The 20,272-nt window shown below is 41.4% G+C and overlaps 2 protein-coding genes and 1 long non-coding RNA gene across 11 annotated transcripts in view; 2 read left to right on the top strand and 1 right to left on the bottom strand.

Annotated features, from left to right (window-relative positions):
• Positions 1-8,710, top strand: part of REEP3 (receptor accessory protein 3) — an 84,775-nt gene extending 76,065 nt beyond the window's left edge. For 4 of the 5 annotated variants that reach the window (XM_072628845.1, XM_072628849.1, XM_072628848.1 and 1 more), the window contains exons 7-8: positions 3,898-4,052; positions 4,871-8,710. In XM_072628845.1, the coding sequence (XP_072484946.1) occupies positions 3,898-4,052; positions 4,871-4,927 (212 nt within the window). In that variant the 3' untranslated portion in view covers positions 4,928-8,710. The remainder of the gene's footprint in view (positions 1-3,897; positions 4,053-4,870) is intronic. The other variant, XM_072628846.1, reaches the window with a different exon arrangement.
• LOC140517510 (uncharacterized) overlaps positions 1-20,272 on the bottom strand; it is a 56,370-nt gene that overhangs the window by 19,244 nt on the left and 16,854 nt on the right. Inside the window, exon 2 of the long non-coding RNA XR_011971614.1 lies at positions 17,923-18,007. This is a non-coding gene — a long non-coding RNA (uncharacterized lncRNA). The remainder of the gene's footprint in view (positions 1-17,922; positions 18,008-20,272) is intronic.
• The window catches only part of LOC140517508 (solute carrier family 22 member 15-like), a 229,343-nt gene continuing 227,787 nt past the window's right edge, over positions 18,717-20,272 (top strand). For 4 of the 5 annotated variants that reach the window (XR_011971612.1, XR_011971613.1, XM_072628841.1 and 1 more), the window contains exon 1: positions 18,720-19,832. Coding sequence is in view for 2 of the 5 variants with exons in the window: in XM_072628841.1 (XP_072484942.1) it covers positions 19,749-19,832 (84 nt within the window). In the remaining 3 variants the exon portion in view is untranslated. Of the gene's footprint in view, positions 19,833-20,272 lie in introns of all 5 variants that reach the window. The other variant, XM_072628843.1, reaches the window with a different exon arrangement.

Below are 20,272 nucleotides of genomic sequence, written 5' to 3'. Positions count from 1 at the left end.
ATAGAGAAGATAAAACTGATTAAACATGGGATCACTGTATGAAATGCTCATTAGGCCTAACTTATAAATGGCCCCAGAGCAGAGGAACAAAATAGTCTAATAAAAGTAAGCTCCCTCATCAGCCCAGCTCTCAGTGCTCCAGACAGTGCTCTGAAATACTTGTCAGCGTGCACCTGTTGGCAGAGGGGGTTCTTCATGGAGAGCCCCTTTCACAGAGGAGATACAGGAGCAGAACCACAGGTGCACACAGACACACACACACACACACACACACACACACACACACGTAAAGATAGTTCCTAGAAATGATAAAATATTTCTGAAATTTACAATAAATAATATTTAATTCTGTGGGAACCATATGTAACCAAACCTTAATTTTTCATAGCTATAGTGATTATTTTAGAAACACAGCCTCTCAGAGTTGGAAGGGACTTCAAAAGCCATGGACTGTTTCCATCTGAGCTAAGAATCCTCCTGCACATCTGGAACATTGTAATTGTTGGGAGTTTCTCCTTGCATCAAACCTAAATCTACCTCTCTGACATCCACGCATTGCCCCAACTTCTGCCCTCTGGGGCTAAGCAGACCTACCTCTACTAACTAACTAGCAGCTAACCTCACCTCTACTCTATAGTCCTCAAAGCTTGAAGATCACTCTCCTCCTCAGATGATTCTGGACAGACTGGATCCAGCTTTTTCCATCTATTCTCATATGTCTTGGCTTTTCCCATCTTGGCTGCCCTCTTTGGATAGCCTCCAGCTTATCCATCTGCTTCCCAAAATGGACCCAGAACTGAACGATACTGTCTCACCAATGCCATGTACAGCAGAGATAGGTCACTGTCAGCTCATTGAGGCCACAGATTTCATTCAGCCAAACTACTTTCTAACCAGGCATCCTCCATGTGATACTTGTGAAGTATTTTTTTTAACCCCAAGTAAAATTTTACATTTACCCTTGCTTTGTCTTCTTCACTTCAGCCCAGGATACTAGTGCTGTTTAACATTGTTATTTTTGACTTGGATAAAGGTATAGGTGGCACATATTTATACAATTTGCAGATGACAGTCAGTGTTCAGCAAGTTCTTCATATCTTAGATGACTGCCAGTCAGCTGGCATTATTAAGTACTCATTATGTGCCAGATGCTACGTCAAGTACTGGGTTTACAAAGAAACGCAAAAGAAAATCCCTCCTGTCAGGCAGCTCACAGTCTAAAGGGAAGGCAGTCTTTCAACAGCTCTGTAGAGACAAACTATCCATGGGATAAATTGGACGACATCAAAAGAGGGAGGACACTGCATGAAGGGGGACCAGAAAGGGTTCTTGGAGAAGGAGGGAGTTTAGCTGGGATTTGAAGGAAGTAAAGAGACAGTGACAGTGACAGCGAACATTCTGGATCTGGGGCACAGCCAGTAAAAGGGTCTAGAACAGGGAGATGGAGTGTCTTGGGAAAGGAACCACAAGACGACAGTGTCCCTGACTCTCAGGTTGAGTGGATGAGAATAAGGTGAAGACTGGAAGTGTAGGGAGGGACCAGGTGAAGAAGGCCTTCAAAGCCAGGCATAGGGTTTTCTGTTTGATCCTAGAAGTAATCAGGAGCCACTGGCAGTGACTGGATAGAGGGGATGATGAGGCTGGCTTTTCTGATACTTTGGATCCTGGGATCCACTGAACCCTCTCAGATCTGCTCTTTCCATATCTCAGTGCAGGTGACATTGTTCACTTTTTCTCTGTCACTAACTCAAGAAAGCACAGAATGATAATTTCTTCCAAGGTTCTCATCATTTCTACCCTGCCCACCAGCTCTTCCTTCTTGGTAAGAGTTAACTCAAGAATGGAACTTCCCTTTGTTGTTTTCCTTCCTTTTGAAGGATGAAATTATTATTAAAGCAAGAAATGATTAGCCTCTCTGATCTGGTCAGAATGACCCAGCAGATACTCCTCATCACTAACACAGTATGCTTCCTTAGTGGGCTTTCCATCTCTCTGTCCAGGTGGCCTGTAATGTTGTCTAGGAGCATGGATTGCTTCTCCTTCTGCCTCTCAGTCTTTTTTCTTTCCAGGCAACATGGAGTTCATTTTTTTTAAGAGAACAAGCTGTATAACAGCAGGGCAGATAGCAATCATGATAGGAGCTTCAGATTTCAAATCTAGTCAGAGGATGTTTTACCAATTGTTGTAACTGGTTCTCTCTGTTGGTTTCTCGGAGGGAGAAAAATCATACATGATCCAAAATTCTAAAAAAGTTACAGAATCAGCCTCCTGGGAGTCACCAAATCCTGAAAAAATATTCCTCTCCTATGGATTTTTGTTCAAGTTCTCCTAAGGCAGGAGGAGGAGAAAGGTGAAGCATTTTAGCTTTTCTCTCCTAAGCTATTTCTCCAAAGCCCAGACCAACAGGAGAATATTTTTTCATCCTTCTCTTCTGAACTTTCCTTTTCTGACCTAGCCTCCTGGCCCTGAACTTTGGGCTTCCCATTCTTTCAGTCAGCCCTTCTTTTTACCCTCTATTCTGTAGTTGATCTCTCTTCTTAGCCTGCTTTTGGCCTCTGGAAGTACTTCTTTCCTTGGGCTGCAGCCCCATTCTTTGTGGTCTTGACTGAAAGCACTAGACGCATGGAGACATCCTTCAGCTGCATGACCAGTGTACCAGGAGAGCTCAGGCCTCTATCTTTTCTGCTCTTATGCTCTCTTAAAGGCAATTTTTGCACTATTATAGGTGAACTATCCTAAATCCTCTGCACCCTTCTTTCTTTTTCAGTTGAAAACATGATTTTCCAAAAGGCTGTGGTTAGGACCTTTGGGAAAAGTCAACTGAAGAATGTTCATCTTAGTAAGGTTTCTGTGTCTTTAACATGTTACTGCCTTAAAAAACTGAAAACTCACTAGCAAGGCAATGTTCAAGGTGGGGAAGCACATGTGGTGGGCTTGGTTCCTTCAAATTGGCATCAAGTAGTTGACTCTGTGGTACTAGAAAGTTTTAAGTGGCTGTAGCAAATTAGGTAATGGATAGCACAGTGGTACCAGGATCATTTGGCATGGGTAACAGCTAGTTGATTTCCTAAAATCAGTTTCTTTCCTAACCTAATCATGTCTTGTCTGAAGATAATTTCTCTCTTCTAGATTCTAAAGACTATAATTGATTTTCATTCTATTTTTCATTCTACTGTAAGTCACAGTTTTTAAGAGTTTTGTGAGATAAAACTAGAACATTCCCAGTTGTGTTTTCCTATCTTTTTACTTTTAAATCACATCTGTGCAATTATGATTTCACCAGTGTAGGGAATTCCCAAGTAAGGAAACCCCCTCCATCCAATGCATATTGGCACCTGTTCTGCAGTTGAGAGCATTATCACATATGGCCCTGAGGGGGCCAGTACCTTGCTGAAGATCCCACAGCTAGTGGGCATCAGAGGTGTGACTTGAGCCCAGGTAACCCTGAGGAGGATCTCAGGCCTATGATCTGTTTGATACACCCAGCTATATCAGAAAATACCTTAGTTTATTGCTTTTTCAAACTTTATATTTGCTATAAATTAACAAACCATTTATTGAGCACTTACTTAGGGTAAAACCCTGCTTTAGACACTGCTGGGGAAAACAAGACTTATTGGACCCTTCCCTCAAGAAGCAGTAATCCATGGAGATACAAAATATGACCAGAGCAACTCCAACATAGCACATGCAAGTGATCTAGTCTAAACTCTTAAGGACAGTCAAAGGGTACTTGAGGCCAGACCTCAGTCAAGCCAAACTTTCTAGATGAGCTTGATTCAGTGAATAGTTATTGGAGAGGAGTGAAGGAGATTTGCTGCTGAGAGTGTGGGGAGCAAGAGGAGGCAATGGCAGCATCCCCTTCTCAAGACTTACTGTCTTTGTCAACATGTGCAGGTTATGGAATTCCTTCAAAAGATGGAGATGAGAAAACCGACGAAGATGGTGATGGGCCATACTCAGACGACGAAATGTTAACACGCAGAGGCCTCCGAAGATCCCAAAGCATGAAGTCTGTGAAGACCGTCAAAAGTCGCAGAGAGGCCAGTCAAGTACAGTGTTTGTTGTCCTTGATGGGGATTGTGTGATTTATTTGCAGTATTATCACAGAGGATTCTTCCCCACAGAGAAAGGCCAATGAAAATTTGGTATAGTAAATAGGAAGGCAGATTTTATGGAAATCAGAATTTTGAAGAGTCCACGAAATTCAGAATAGGGCAAATTCCTCCCTATGCAGTAAGATGATGGATGGGGGAATGGGATCCAGCTAATGAGAAATTCTAATGAGCAGATTATCACATCCAGTCAGAGAGAGGTTAGCCTGCACAGAAACCAGGAAGGCAGCTGCCAAAAAGCAGACATGGCTGATTGGGCAACAGTTTCTTGAAGGCTGGCCTTCAGAAATAGGATGTGTTAGTACTATGCTCAGTGATCACTTACATTACAGAGCAACATAGAATCATTGAGTGTATTAGGGTCATCATTCCAAAAGCCAGTGAAAAAGACAGAAGTATCTTCTTTGGTTGGAGGGCCAGGGACCGGAATTTACTATGATAACCCCACCACACCTGGGATTATACTTGTCATCGTTCCACCGTAATTCAAATTACATTTTTAAAGAGTTTGTACTGTGTTTTATCTATGTGCATATCTGTGGGCTACTTGAGGCATAAATGTTAAGCCAAAAAAAAAAATCTGATGAGATAATGGCAGCTAATAGAGAATGAATAACTTAGAACATGCATGACTTAATATTACACTGATTTAAAGTTAAATGCTTAGCAGCAGAAGTTGGGATTTCAAATAGCCATATTTAATAAGCTATAATCAATGACTGATTTATAATAATATCTTGTGCTTCTCTCCTCAGGTACGATATGGGTCATTAAAATATAAAGTGAAGAAGAGACCACAAGTGTATTTTTAGTTGACAGATATCTCAAAGTAAACTGCTATAATGCAATAACTTGATTTCAGTTCATCATGTATTTGTCCATTAAAAATAATTCCTCAAGAACAGTGATGATACGATGGATAGAGATAGCTTTTATCTGTTAAGTACATTAATAGGTTTTATTTCTCTAATTATTACTTAATATTCTCAACTGTTAAAAACTATTTATATAAAATGTAGTTCTTTCAACTTTGAAGATAAGTTACAAATGATAGAAAATGTTACCCCTTTTTAAAGTTAGTTAACACTAATTGAGTCTTTGCTGTACAAGGCAAAAGCATACATATAAAAAAAAACTTCTTTAGTATACTTGAAAAGGACAATTTTCTGGTTCAGGAAACTTTACAAAGCCTTTATGGTTATTGTAATTTGTTTACCTCCATTTTTTCTGCGTAAATTATATGATGAGTCATGAAAGAGGCCAGTTTATTCTAAACGTGTGCATTGGTACAGCAAACGCAGAAGGAGAAAGAATAAGTTACATTTTGTAGATTCTTGGACATTTTACTTTTGTAAGATTTCCAGGTCTCCTAATCCTCACCAAGTTTTAAAACTCTAATTTGAAAACCAGGTATCTACACCCAGCACTTTTATACTTAGACAGCTTTGCACACTTGAAATTGTTTACTTATTGATGGCTGTACATTTTTTTTTCTTTGATTGAAACTATTTCCACCACTCTTTGTCTCATTTTGCTATGTCATATATATGCTTTGTTCTCTTTAATTTCTTTTCCTGTGGGTTTAACTCTTTATGTGTATTTCGGTTTTGGAGACATGCAGCAAAACTGACCTTTTTGTTAAGTATCCATTTTAGGTTTTTAAAATTCCTTTACCTTCTCATGAATGAGAAGCCATATGTGACTTTTGCATTTGCAGTTCTGTTTTGCAGTTAAAAAAGTATGTTGCTATTAATAATACTTATTAAGCTTTTTAGTTAAAAAATACTAGCTTAAATATAGAATAGTAAGCAATTCAACCTTGCACCCGAGTTTCGTGAAGTGGCTCAAAGCTTGAAGCATAAATTATTGGTTTTATGTGAATCTCATGATCTATTTCTGAGTCTGGCACTTGCCAGCTCCATTTCATTGAATCTCTTCTCTCCTGGCTAAGAAATCTCCCCTGAGGATAAGGACATCCCATTGTGAAGTACAAGGATTGTTATCTTTCTTTCATCTGAAAAGCCATTTCTGTCTGAGGAAAATGTATCCTAATGAGTCTTCTTCTAGCCAAAGGTTTGGGGATTTAAATTATTGAGGCTTGAATAATGGACTCTTAGCATTATATACCTGGATTGCTTTCTTCACATGGAAAACCAAAGTCTTTTGAATATGATGCTGTGTAATTTTTTTTAAAGCCAAAGTCTTTTGACTATGAAACAATGTGTTTTTTTGAAATTCAATCTTCACCTCAAAGAATTGGCGACCACTTAGTGATTAGGAAATTGAAATTTTAGAATATCTTACACATGAATTGCAGATGGAATTCTATTTGTTCAGAAGTTTTATTCTGATATCCTATTAGTTCTCCCTGACTCTTGCATCTCTCTCCCCTCCCCCTCTACTCCCAAAAAAAGACTGAGATAGTGAAAGAGCTTATCTCTTTTGTCTTCTGCATCTTTTCTGGAATGGAGGTGTTCCACTGATGGGAACAGGAAGGTTTGCTTGGAAATCGCATCCTTATTGATGCATGGTACACTTCTCGCTGATGCCCTTTCTACTCCTGCTAATTAACAGAAGGCAACAATTAGTAACTCTTCCCCTCTGCCCCCCAGAATTAGCTCATGAGAGAATTAGCTCGTAAGAGGAATTAGCTCAAAAGAGTAATCGTTTTCCTGATTATTTGTTTAAGAGAATTCACTGCTTTCTGTCCTGAATCGCTGGGATTTATGGTCACCAGCTCTTCAGGGAGATAGCTTTGTTTACACATTTGTAGTGTTCGTGCTACTCTGAGAAAATCATGGCATTCTCTTGTGCAGAAAACTGTTACTGGTCGTGACAGTCATCACCACAAATCCCATGAGACCTAGTGGAGAGTGCAGATGGGCTTGGTGTGGGCCGTGCTGTGACTGAGCCCACGGTCCAGGGACTGGAGCAAAGCCCTGTGTCTTGCTGATCTTTCATCACAGCATCAGATCTTGTTCAGTGGGAAAAGCCAGAGACACTTTCTAACCTAACTCAGAGGGGATGTCATCCTCTCAGTAACCTGAATTTTTTTTTCTAGGATCATAGTTCCAAAGAGAAGGTTAGAAATAGAAGCTCTTTAAATTATAAAGATTTTACAATTCCCTCTTCCTCCCAAATGATTTCTGGTCCCCATTTTCAGAGGATACAGATCACAGTTTGCTCTCTGACCTTCCTGATTTTTTCCATCTCCTCTTCCCTGTTTCTTGCTTTTGGAATGTTTTTCTTAAAGCTTCTTCTTTAATCAGTACTTCCCCCACAAAATTTACCTGTGTTTCAGAGTCCAGTCTTCCACGAAGCATATCCCTGTTGTCTCCTTTTCCTTCATTACCGAAAAATTACCTTTTGTTTGTTGTATTTTACTCCTAAATCTTAAAGGAGATGCTGATTGTGTTCTGAATCAGGGTGCCTTGTCTCTGAGTGGCACTGCCAGGAAGCCACCTCTATCAACCTATGCCCGAGGTACCTAGCAGCCAGCTAGCAGGGGCCCGGGCCAATTTGTACCACTTCTTCCATAACCGAAAAAGTTCGTCTGTTCATATTTTGTTATGTTATGGAATTAGTTTGTCATTAATAAAAATTAGATATTTTCCAGAGTTTATTAACAGTAGCAAGAATTTATCACTTACCCCTTGCAACCTGTAATATTTTTCTTTTAAAGTGAGCCAGAAATGTATAATATTGACAAAAATGTGTTTGTGTGTATACTCATGTACAAACATGTTCAATTTAGTCAGATCTTCTCTAGTAACTTTTCATATGTACCATAAGCAATAGATTTTGGTTAGGTAATGATATAACCATCATTACCTGGCATGATTACTTGGTCATATTTTATTGGTTAAGTATAACGAAAATTTTAAGCATTTTCAGGGAACTTAATCCATATGTCACCACCAAAGATTTCTACAGTGTTATGAATTATGTAACAGAAATAGCTGAAACACACGAATTAACTGAAATGTGCTTTCCTTTTTTTCTTTCTTGACTAGCAATTTGCTCCTCAAAAGTGTTTGAACTTTGTTTTGTTAAACATTCCCCTCCATCAAAACTTCACCAGGTCCCATGCCCATTTTAATTAGACCGTCTTCTTCCAAATTCTAATTTTGATCATCTTTATCAAGAAAATTCTGCAGGAAAAGCACATATTGAAAGCAAAACAACCAGTGTCTCTCTATACACTGAGTAATTCATTTATAAGACAAAGATGTAGTTGATGAGAATTTTGCTACTTTGTAGCATACATGGCATATTTTAAAATAAATACATTGTCATTATTTGAAACTAAGACTTTCTCTTTTTTTTAACATTTAAAACTCTTTAAGTCAAAATATTTTCAGGATTTAACTCATCTACTAAGTGCCCCTAGTTTTAACGTAAGAGTTTTTAAATGTTTAAGGTTTAACATTTTCTAATCTAATTGCTTTTAAGAAACTGTTTAATAGCTTGAAGAAAAATTTTATTGCATATTATGTCAACTTTTGTAAAGTGTATATTTGAACACAATGTTGTGGGTGTTTTTCTTACTCTGTGTGATTTTTGAGAAATTTAATAAACTTTAGGTTTATTAGTGATGAGCTGAATCATTTCTTACGTCAAATTGCCCCTCTTCAACGCAATTCAATACATGCTTTAGGGGACCTCTAGCTGTCACTAGTGCTTGGTGTTCTCCAGTCTTTTCTTGATGCTCTAGCACACTCCTGACTAGCTTTTACAAGCCTTCCCAACCCAGAAAACTTGACCTCTCAGCCCCTGTATTTCAGCAGATAATCTGACCATCTGTACTGAAAATATTGAGGCTGTCCATTCTGAACTCCCTCATCTCCCTGTCTCCAGTACCTCCAAACATTTCTCTACATTTCCTATTCCTCTGAAACTTCTCCAGAATCTCAGAACCGACAGGATTCTCAGAAGCCCAGATCAGAACAAGAATCCCTCCAATAGCCTAACCAAAGACCTTGGTTGGTCAGGAACCCACTTCCACTCTCTCTCTGGACCATCTCCTTCTTTCAAACAGGCCCCGAAGACCATGCACCATGAGTCATTCCTCTGAACTTTTTGTGGCACAGCATATAGAGTGCTGGTCCTGGATTCAGGAAGACCAGAGGTCAGATTCCGCCTCAGACTTAGGACCTTTGTCCCTGGACAAGTCACGTGTCTTCTTCCTGCCTCAGTTTTCTCAGCTATTAAATGGGAATATTAATGGGACCTTCCTCAAAGCTTTGTTGTGTTAACAAAAGATCCCCAGACCCATAAAGAGACCTGAAATGAAACCAAGTGCAGTCACAGATTATAAAGCTTTACTGTCTGAGAAGATCCTGCAAGGGAGCAGAGCGCATGGGAGAGAGAGTTCTCAGTTGTTCAAAGGGAAGTGGAAAAAGGGTGAGATAATACAGTTTCCAGGGGCTTTCAGTTGGGGTGAAGAGACAAGTCATCTGTAGACACAATATGCCAGGGTGTTTAGAAAGTCCCAAGCAAGGTCTTGAATCTGCAGCTGCTACTTTAGGTCGCCTTTGAGTTGTTTGCTTTCTGGTAGCTACAGGCATCTCCTAATTTGGCTAGAGTTCGTTCACAAAGGCTCACTGGTATGTCAGGCAGCTTTGGGCTGCAGAAGCCTTTCTGATTGGCTAGTTGTGTTACTCTGACAGGTTGACATAGCCATTAGAAAGCCCATACTAACAGTTGGTAGGATCAGATGAGATAATATTTATAAAGTGCTCAGCACAGTGTCGGGCACATAGTAGGCTCTATGTAAATGCTTATTCCCTTCTTTCTCATCTTCAGACTCTGCTAATTTCATCTCCTCTGTCTACAAACATGAAAATTGTCCCTATTAGCAACTCCCCATCCCTACAAAAAGAAACTTTCCCATAACCCTACCCTGCTTTTTTCTCAAGCTATCTTTTCTTTTGAAATTCCAGAAAGTCTACATTCACTGTCTCCAGTTTTTCCCTAAATTCCTGGAATGTGTTTTTTTCCTTCCCATGCTCCCATTAAAACTGCTATCTAAAGGTTTTCACCCAAGCCTCATTGTCCTTGACCTCTGTCACATTTAATCTCTTCTCTCCATCCTCACCTTGCCTGACATAGTTCTTGCCTGGTTCTTCTGCCTTTCTGCCTTTTCGATATCCATCATTGATTCCTTTTTCCACCCCCTAAGTGTTTTCCCAGTGTTCTGCCCTCAGCCTTCTCAGTGGCAAAATACTCTCCTTTGGCCATCTGACTCATTCTTACCCCTTAAATTATTGCATCCTTGCAAACAACTTCTAAATCTATTCATCCCTGGTCTTTTCTCCAGGCTCACATTTGCAAAATCTTAGCAATTTAGAGAGTGGCCCTGTTTGATCACTTCATCCAAACCATACTTGGCCAACTGCTTGAGAAGACCTGCTATAGGGGAGGGGAAAGGCAACCATCTACATTCCAATCATCCCCTTGCACTTTTGGACAACTCATCATTACGAAGTTTCTTCTAGTCTGTTGGACAGTTCCACTTGATGTAATGCTGGTTTGCAAACAATATGTTAAAAAGAAATCTCATCCCCTTTCTAGTGGTACCACCTTAATGTACCACCATCCTCCCAAAAATACAGGTTCCAGATCTCAAGGGTATTCTTTTTTTCTTAATAGTATTTTATTTTTCCCAATCACATGTGAAGAGAGTTTTCAACATACACTTTTATAAGATTTTGAGTTCCAAATTATTTTTTCCCTCCCCTTCCCCAAGATGGCATGTAATCTGATATGGGCTATACATGTACAATCATACTAAACATGTCCACATTAGTCATGTTGTGAAAAAAAATCAGAACGAAAGGGAAAAAACACAAGGAAAAAAAGAAAATAGCATGCTTCTATCTGCATTCAGACTCCATTGTTCTTTCTCTGCATATGGATAGCATATTCCATCTTGAGTCTTTTGGAATTCTTGGATCACTATTGCTGAGAAGAGCTAAGTCTATCAGAGTTGGTCGTCACACAGTGTGGCTATTACTGTGTACAGTGTTCTCCTGGTTCTGCTCATTTCACTCAGCATCAGTTCATGCATTGTCTTTACAGGTTTTTCAGAAATCCACCTTCTCATCATTTCTTACAGCACAACAGTATTCTATTACATTCATATACCACAGTTTGTTCAGCCATTTCCCAGTTGATGGGTATCCCCTCAATTTCCGATTCTTGGCCGCCACAAAAAGCTGCCATTAGTATTTTTGTACATGTGGGTCCATTTTCCTTTTTTATTGTTCAAGGGTATCTTTCAAGCAACCAACAAAACTTTTGCCCCCCCCCCCCAGTACCCATTATGTGCCCAGGCATTATGTCAAAACACTATAAATACAAAGACAAAAATGAAAACAGTCCCTGTCCACAAGGAACTCACATTTTATCAAGGGAAACAATGTGCACCTATTAATAAACACTATATAACACAGGTATAACCACTTTATGTACTGTGGGTAAAGATTATAGTTATACAAATTCAAAGTAATTGGAGGAGTCCGGAAAAGCCTCATTGAAGAGCTATTTCTTGAACTGAGATTCTAAGAGGGACAAATGGAAGTGCATTCCTGGCATAGAGACAGGAAATAGAACGCCAGGTACAGCTGGCCAGTCTGCCAGTGTGTAAAAAGGGAAGGAATGTTTTTGGAAAGGTAATTGGAGCCAGATTGTAAACAACTATGAATATTGTACAAAAGAGTTTGTATTCTAAAGGGCTCAGCAAGTACTGACTGGGGTCAAACCTGTGCTTTGGGAATGTCAGTTTGGCAACCCTGTGGAGCTAGATGAAAATAAGAAAGACTTAAGACAGGAGGTCCAATTAGGAGTCTAGTCTCTTAATCCTACCAAGAGATGCCAAAGGACTGATTATGGGTGATGGCCTAGTGTGTAGAGAGGAGGTGGACCCAAGAGATTGCCCTGCCTCTGATTTTCCCTTCTGCAGTCAATCCTTCACACAATCCCCACAATGATCTAACTAATGCACAAGTCCGGTCACACCACTCCAGCCTATAGGACAAAAATGCAAAATCTTTAGCCTGCCTTTTCCAACATTATGACTCTTTCGCGCATATGTTACCACCAAACTGAGCGACATGCTGTTCTCTCATCTAATCTTGTGGTCTGCAGCTGTTGCACATTAATTGAATGCAGCCCATCTCCTTAACCCAGAGGGCACTTCCTCTCCATGGCCTCTTGAGACCCAGCTCTTCAAAGCCCACCTCAAGTTCCATAATAATAGACTCCCTTGATACCCACCCCCAAGCTGAAAGTGATCTCTCCCTCCCAGTGATTCTTACAGCATTGTATCTAGCCCTCCCCCTTTGTTCTTAATCACATTCTAACCCTATGACATACTCACAAGTATGCCCCATCTTCCTATACTTCCTTCCCTAGATTGTTACCAGCAGAGGCAAGGGCTGAAGTTTCCTATCTCTGTCCCCTTTTGTCTGACACCATGCCTTGTGCATAATGTGTAAGGTATCTGATTGAATTGACTGAGTGATCTCTAAAGTCTTCTCAAGTTTTTACAATCACAATAATGAATGTCAGTCAACATATACTTAACATTTCAGCACACATCATAAGGAAAGGTGAAGAAAGGGAAGATGACATACATTGAAAATTGTCTGTGCCAAGTCATTTGGGAGATTTTAAATTAGGTATCAAAAAAATACAATAAAGGAGTTTTTTAAAAATACTATAGTGATACAAACTGAAGGATGCTGTTTTTCACTTTCATTCTTTTTCTTTTATTTGAGTCTTCTTGTACAAAATGACTAATATGGAAATGTTTTATATAATTGCACACATATAACCTGTATTTGATTGCTTACTATCTAAGGGAGGAGGAAGGAAAGTGGTGGATAGAATTTGGAACTCAACTCTTTAAATAAAAATGTTGAAAATTTAAAAAAAAAACACTGTAGTGTTAACATTCAGACTCATTAGGGATACATTCTTGTACTATTTCCACTGACAGTTAATGAGCATTTACTAAGCCCTGCCCTGTGAATCATAGTTGTGCTCTAGGTTGTCCATCTCCATAAAGATGTAGAAGACTTCATTGTTAGTTAAATGTCAGGAAAGGAGAATAAGAGAAATTGTATTGTTTAACTGTCCAAAGGCACAAAATTAAGATTCCACCCTGGCATGAAATCATTTATCTGATCATAGCTTTAGAACTGGAAGAAAACAGAAGCCATCTAGTCTAATCTCTTCACTTTCCAGGTGAGGAAACTGAGTCCCAGAGGTTAAGTGAGCTGTCCAAGGTCACTGAGCAGTGAAAGATTTGAGCTAATGGTATCTTCTGATGTTGAAGTCAATTCTCTTTCTGCTAGATTACACCAATGTTCTGTGGCTCCATTTGTCAGAAAGTTGGGAGGTTATTGCCCTTGTGATTAACCTCAGTGAAAACCCCTATTTTTAAAAATGTTTGTTTTCAGTGCCATTTTATTATGAAAAATAACGTATGATAAATTACTTCTGGTGACAGCATTTAAAAGGCAATTATCCTCTTATTTGCTTTGTGATGTGTATCTTTTATCCAAATTGATTTATAACTCCAGTGTGCACAACAAAAATGAGGTTGCAGGGTTGAGTCCTCCCCCCAATCTTTTTCACTCTACATGAAGTCATCCTTGCAAACAAATGACCCCAGACCACCAACCACCTCAGAGCTTGGTTCATTGTTCACCAGAAAACATTCTGCTCTCTCTTACTGGTCCTGAAATATTTTGGCCTTGAAATGCTAATTGATTCCAGAGTCTAGTTATGGAATTTTAAAAGCATCCTTTATAAGATGATTTTTTCTAATTAAATGAAGGGTTGTACATTATCAAAAGCTGTGCTATAAACAAGAGGAGATGAATCACCATATAACTGACATTTGTATGGACTTCAGAGTTTACAAGGGACTTAAATTACTTTACTTCATCCTTACAACAATGCTGTGAGATAGGTAATGAAGATATCACACACACACACCCTTTTACAGATAAGAAACTTAAGGCACTTGTCTCCCATTTTACAGAGGAGAAAAGTCATAAATTGACTTGTCCAAAGAAACACAACTCAAAAATCACAGAATCTGAGAGTTAGAAGATAGCTCAGTAGCCTAGTCCAACCCTTACCTAACAAGAATTTCCCACTATAATATAGTCCACAAGTAGCCTGGCCTCTACTTAAGGACTTCCAGGCAAGGAGAGCCCATCACTTCTTGGGACAGTGAATTCCATTTCTGGATGCCTCTCATTGTGATGAAGTTGGTGATGGGGCTGTTTTCTGACGTTATGCCTAGATTTCCCTCTTTGCAATTTATACTTATTGTTTCCAGTTTTGCCCTTTGGAACCAAAGAAAACATCTAATTTCTTCTTTACTAAAAGCTCGTCAAATATTTGAACATTTAACTACCATAGTGCCTCCTAATTCTTCTCTTCTCCATGATAAGCCTCCCTAGTTCTTTCAACTCGTCCTCATTACAACATGGACTCAAGGCTCTTCATCATCCTGATTGCATTCCTTGAATCCCTCTCCGACTCATCCATTTCCTTCTTAGGCTAGAATACTGAGAATCAAACATGAGACTCCAATGAGGTAGTAGACAAGTGGTGGAGTTAGGAGTGGGCCCCTGTTCTAACTCTTACACCTCAACTGCACCACCTGTGTATGACCTTAAGACAACACAGTGTAATAATGGATATTTTCTTCTTTTGTTGAGATACTCAAGTCAATGTGCAGTACCTTTAGTTGCTGCACAGTACCCACAAATGGGAAAGAATTATAATGGATATAAGGAGAATCCCAAACAGTTGCTTGCAGAAGATTTTTACATGCTTTTCTACTAATTCTCTCATAACTGTCTGGTCTTTGAGGAGTCCTATTTAGATTATCTACTATGCACTGGAAAAATTTATTTCAATCTCAGCAACTTTCAGAGAAGAATCTTTATCTTTACCTAAGACACAGTTATTCTGAAATTCCACTGCCTTAAAAACTGCCTCTGAGTTTAAACCAGGCTTTGCTTTACAGGTAGCCCTTAAAAACAGCTTTACAAAATTTCTCAAGTTGACTTTAAAGTTGATGTTCACAATGTGGGGTATCTTATGCAGAAAAAATATGCTTGCAAGGGGTGGAGAGAGAATTCAAAAGAGTCTGAGATGTTTTGTAACTTTTCCATCACTAAATGAATGCCTACAGGGACATTTGACCAATCACTTCAGCTCTCAATTTCCTCATCTGTAAAATAAGGGGGTAGAAACTGAACTCAGGTCTCTTTGGTCTTTTCCAGCTCTAAATCTATGAACCTCAGACTCTGTAAGCCAAAATTTTAGCAATGATACTGAGTGCTTTTATATATTTCTGACATAGGAGCATGAGAAGTGCAGTTATATTTTTCTTTCCAGACCTGTGATTTCATCAGTGTAGAGCTGGCAGGAAAGAAACCTCCTTCTGCTAATATAGAACAGCCATGGATTGGATCAGTAATTTAGTCTTACAGAGTTGCCTGGGTACTGAGAACAGCCAATGTCAGTCAGCCAGCATGTGTCAATGACAGGATTTAAAATGGCACTCCTGACTTAAAACCACTTTATCCTGACACAGGTACTATCTAGTAGCTGTGTTTAATTCTAGTTCACTCAGAATTATAAAGCATTCATTTAACATTTGAAATGGAATAACATTGATTTTTAATTAGCTCAGCTCCTTAACATGACTATGTGCCAAGAATTGTGTTAAGGATACAAAGAAAGGCAAAAAGAAAGAAGAAACCCTTCTGGTCTCCAGAAGCTCCCATTGTGATGCAGAAGACAACAAGCAGATAACTATGTCTGTACAAGACCTAGTCATGTAAGTGGGAGGTCAAATAAATTTTGTGGTTCAGGTGAGCATATCTAGGCAGATTCTAGCTTCTTTGGCAAAAGAAGAATAATCCTCTATAGGTCTTAAATCTCATCCTTCAGCTCGGAGGTCACAGAATCCTTTACAATTGAATAACTGTGAGCAGATACTATCTAGTCCTGCACAAGTCAAGAAAGTCCAAGGTTGAGAATGAAGAGAGAGTTTAGGAATTGTTTTCTCTTGTTTCTAATTGGTGAAAGAAAAGATTTGGCTGGACCAGCTTCCTCAGGGAAGGACAAATCAAAAGCTGCCCTCAGAAGCAGTGAAAAAAGAGGTTCAGTTATTAGTTAGGCAAACAGGAAGGTGAGAATGGGATATCTAAAGGGAGGCTGTAGCTGGGGAGGGGGAAGGCTGGCTCAGGATGGCCTCAGTTCTCCCTTGCTGGTCTCATTCCCCAGTATTTGTTACACTGTTTCCTTCATTCAAGAAGCATCTTATCAATCTTTTTAGTTTTTATTTACATGAAGAATTTCAGGACTTTTTTTTTATACTGGGATTTTAACTAAAAAAAAAATTGTAAAAGGATCCAAAAGGGGCTTTTTAACTTGGGGGAATTTGTTTTTGAAGTAGAGTACATTTATCATATTCTCAGTAAAGGACAACCATGTTATGGTTCACAAATATGGGAACATACTTTTTTTTTCAAATGTGGAAAGGAATGGCAAACTGAGAACAAGATATTAAAGTTTGTATGAGAAGGGAAGACTGAGAAGATGAGTTCTGATTTACATTGGACTTGGGACTCAAGAAGACCTGGGTTCAAGTCCTTCCTCAGACATTGACAAGCTGTGTGAGCCAATTTCCCTCTCTGGGCTTTAGTTTCCTCAGGTCTACATTGTGGGCTTGGGAGTAGGTTCTAGGGTCCCTTCCTACTCTAAAATCTATGATCCATGCATCAGTCCTTTGTTGTTATTTAGTTGTGTCCAACTTTTCATGACCGCATTTGGGGTTTTCTTTGCAAAGCTACTGGAATGGTTTGCCATTTCCTTCTCCAGATCATTTTTCCAGATGAGGAAACAGGCAAACAGGGTTAAGTGACTTGCCCAAGGTCACACAGCTAATAAGATTTCTGGGCCAGATTTTACTTCAGGTAGATGAGTCTTCCTGACTCCAGGCTTGGCACTCCATCCACTGAACCACCTAGCTGTCCCATATGCAGGAGAGGGGAAGATGAAAGTAAATGAAAGGGAAGCAGAAATTTCTCTTTTTAATTATACTCATTTCAGGTTGATGAAGTGGTCTGCAATAGGCAGAGAAAGTAATGGTCTCTGTGTTCAAAGATTTTACATTCTAAAGTTAGAGGCTTCAGACAGGGTACACATAAGCTGAAATCTGTTTGCCTGTGATCTCCATGTAAAAGCCTTCTTAGCCGAATCATGGAGAAGGCTGAGCCTGGAATTTCCAGCAAAAAGGGGCCATCAGTAAAGATGTAGAGAGGGTCACCCAAGGTCAGGTTGATATTTGACCCAACTGCCTAAAAGAAAGCCAAGCTGCATCCAGCAGTCACTGCTTCTTCCTTTAAATGGAACAATGACTTTCTCTTTGCCTGGCAGCTCCCTCTCTAAATGAATTGTACAGAGTAATTGAAACGTGTTAGGGGGAAGAGGGAGTGGACCATTCCTGAAAGTCTGAGAGGAGAGCTATGGTAATCTTGCCTTCCCTATGTGCCTATTTCAAGAATCCACAAGCTAGCCAGGGTTGAGTTCAGTCGGTACAATTTGCTGGGGTTGTTGTTAGACTTGCAGGAAAGTCACATGCCCTCCCTGACAAGCAAGGTTTATGGGCTCTCTCTAATTAGCAGTACCCTCCACCAGACAGACTGTTGGCCACCCTCCAAGAGGAGAGTTTTACAGAGGCCCTGATGAAGGAGAAAACAAGGTTACTTACCCTGTGACTGGAATTCTTGGCTCACATTACCCCTAGAGACCTGGTCAGCCAGTCTTTTCAGGGATGCTTTTCTTTGAGAAGGGAACTAGAAATTAAAGGAAAGGAAAAACTTGGAGATTCTGTGTAAGCTCTTATCCACAGGTTTACCCTTACCTCTTCACTGGGGTTGCTTTTTGGAGGATTGTCGTCTGCACACTCCTGTAATGTTTTAGACATGCCCACCCCCTACAGCAAAGAAAGTTTGGGTTCCATTGTCGATAAAACAGTAATCATTGTGCAGCAGTAGCCACGGAGGCAGAGATCCCGTCTGACACACATGCTATTACTAGCCATGAGAACTGTGAAAATATGGGTCAGATCCATCAGAACTTCGAGGTAGGAGATGGAGTTCAGGAGGAGTGAGTGGGCAGGGATGCTCAATTTCTTTGGTTAATTCAAGCCAGATGCTTAGGCTTCGATTTGCAGTCTGAGATGTTTCTGCTGAAGCCACAAAACTCCAACTCCAGAGGCCATGGTGCCCCTCATGGATCTCAAATGTTTACCTCAGGTTATGTAGCTCCCAAACAGCCAAAAGAGACATAGGTGATTTCTCACTCCCAGTGCAAACAAAACAAGAAGAAAAACACCTTGCAAACAGCTGCTTTTACTCCAGTCACATTCCAAGGGCACTGAGTCACAGGGTACAGTTGGCTTCGTCCCAGAACAGAGCGGCTTCTGTGTATCTGGATTGGGGGGGCGGGGTTGGGAGGAGAGAGAGGGAGGGAGGAAATAACCTCCAACTCCAAACGCAGAACAGATAACTGGTGGAAAGGAGCCAGGAGCGAAATCTCAGACGCCCGACTTAATCTGGGGTCTGCTGGCTGGGTATCCCGGCTCCATCTCCAACCATTTAGAAATGAGGTCACAGAGCCGCTGGCACCTAATCAGGGCCTCTGGGGGTTTTATGTTGTTGCAACTATACTTGGCTTTCCTCTCACAGACCCAAACCGCCCAGGAAATCCTCCTGGCTACCTCTCGTCGACTTTCCAGACTTGGGGATGAGGGTCGGACATAGCTACTCGATTGTCCCTGAGTCAGTCACCCTGGACGGTCCACAGATTTCAAAGATGGGACCCTAAAAAAAGCATCTATCTAGTTTTCACCACTCCAGTCATTTCTTAGGTGAGGCCCAGAGAAATCTGAGACTTTTATAATTACACGACTCCTGGGGTGGGGATTCAGACACAGATCCTTCATCTCCAAATCCAGAGCTCTTTCCACTATGATACTTGGGTAGCCAAAAAGCAAAGGATCTCTAGCCCATGCTCTCAGTAAAGCGTCTCCCACGCCCCTAGACTCTGAGGGAGGCCAGAATGGAAATTCTCTGACTAGGACTTGGAGGCGTGAGATAATGTGGGTTGGGGGTTTGGGTGGTGGCGGCTTTTTCTTTCTTTCTTTTTTTTTTCTCCCAGAGAAAATACCCTAGCCCTCCCTCTCTCCTTCCCTCCCTCCCGTCGGAGGCTGCACAGAGCCAAGGGAGGAGAGGAAAGCAGCTGCACACATCTGGCCCCAGAGCAACCACATCTGGCCGCAGCAGCAGTCGGAGTGCCTGGGTTGGGCGGAGCTCGGGAGGCCCCGGGGAGCCCGGAAAACAGGAGAAGGAGGGGGACTGTGGTGGTGAGGGGGGCGAGGCACTCCACCTCCTTCTCCCACTCACTTAGAACCAAAGGAGGACGCCTCCGCCCTCCTCCGCTCCCTTCTCCAGCAGTCCTCTCCCCTCCCGCCCCAGCTGCCCCCAACCCAGCCCAACTCAGCCCAGCTGTCCCCCCTTCCGGGTCCGGCGGGAGATGGAGCTAGACAGGGCTTTCTGTGCCGTGGGCGAGTTTGGGAGCTGCCAGAGGCGCTTCGTGGCCGTGCTAGTGGGCTTACAGGTAGGGGACTGGCCAGGGAGGGGAAGGGGGATGAGCCCAGGGCCAGACGTGGTTCCCATCCTGGCCCCGCTACGTGGACCACCCTCTCCCCGCCCCCGGCCCCGCCTCCCGTTCTTTCAGCTCCCCTCCCCCTCTTCCTACGAGGGGGCTGTGCTGCCTGCCTGGATCACTGCCCATTTCCAACCGCCGGGCTCTTGCTCCCCTCCAACCCCTGCAAGTGTTTCCAGATAGCTGGACCTCCCACCCCCACCCCTGGAGTCTCGGCAGCCTCTAAAAGCGCGGGGTTTTCCAGCCGTCTGCCAGGGCCTGGAAGGAAGTGGTTGTAAAGGGAGGGGGGTTGGCGGGCGGCCCGACCGGCGGGGGCGCTTCCTTTCCTGGGATGCTCCCCAAGGGTGGCTCACGCGGTGTTGGGGGGGGTGGGAAGGCATCGAAGGCCCGGT

The sequence above is a fragment of the Notamacropus eugenii genome, chromosome 1, assembly GCF_028372415.1.
Source record: "Notamacropus eugenii isolate mMacEug1 chromosome 1, mMacEug1.pri_v2, whole genome shotgun sequence".
NCBI classification, from domain to species: domain Eukaryota; kingdom Metazoa; phylum Chordata; class Mammalia; order Diprotodontia; family Macropodidae; genus Notamacropus; species Notamacropus eugenii.
This window is presented reverse-complemented; position numbering and strand designations above follow the sequence as displayed.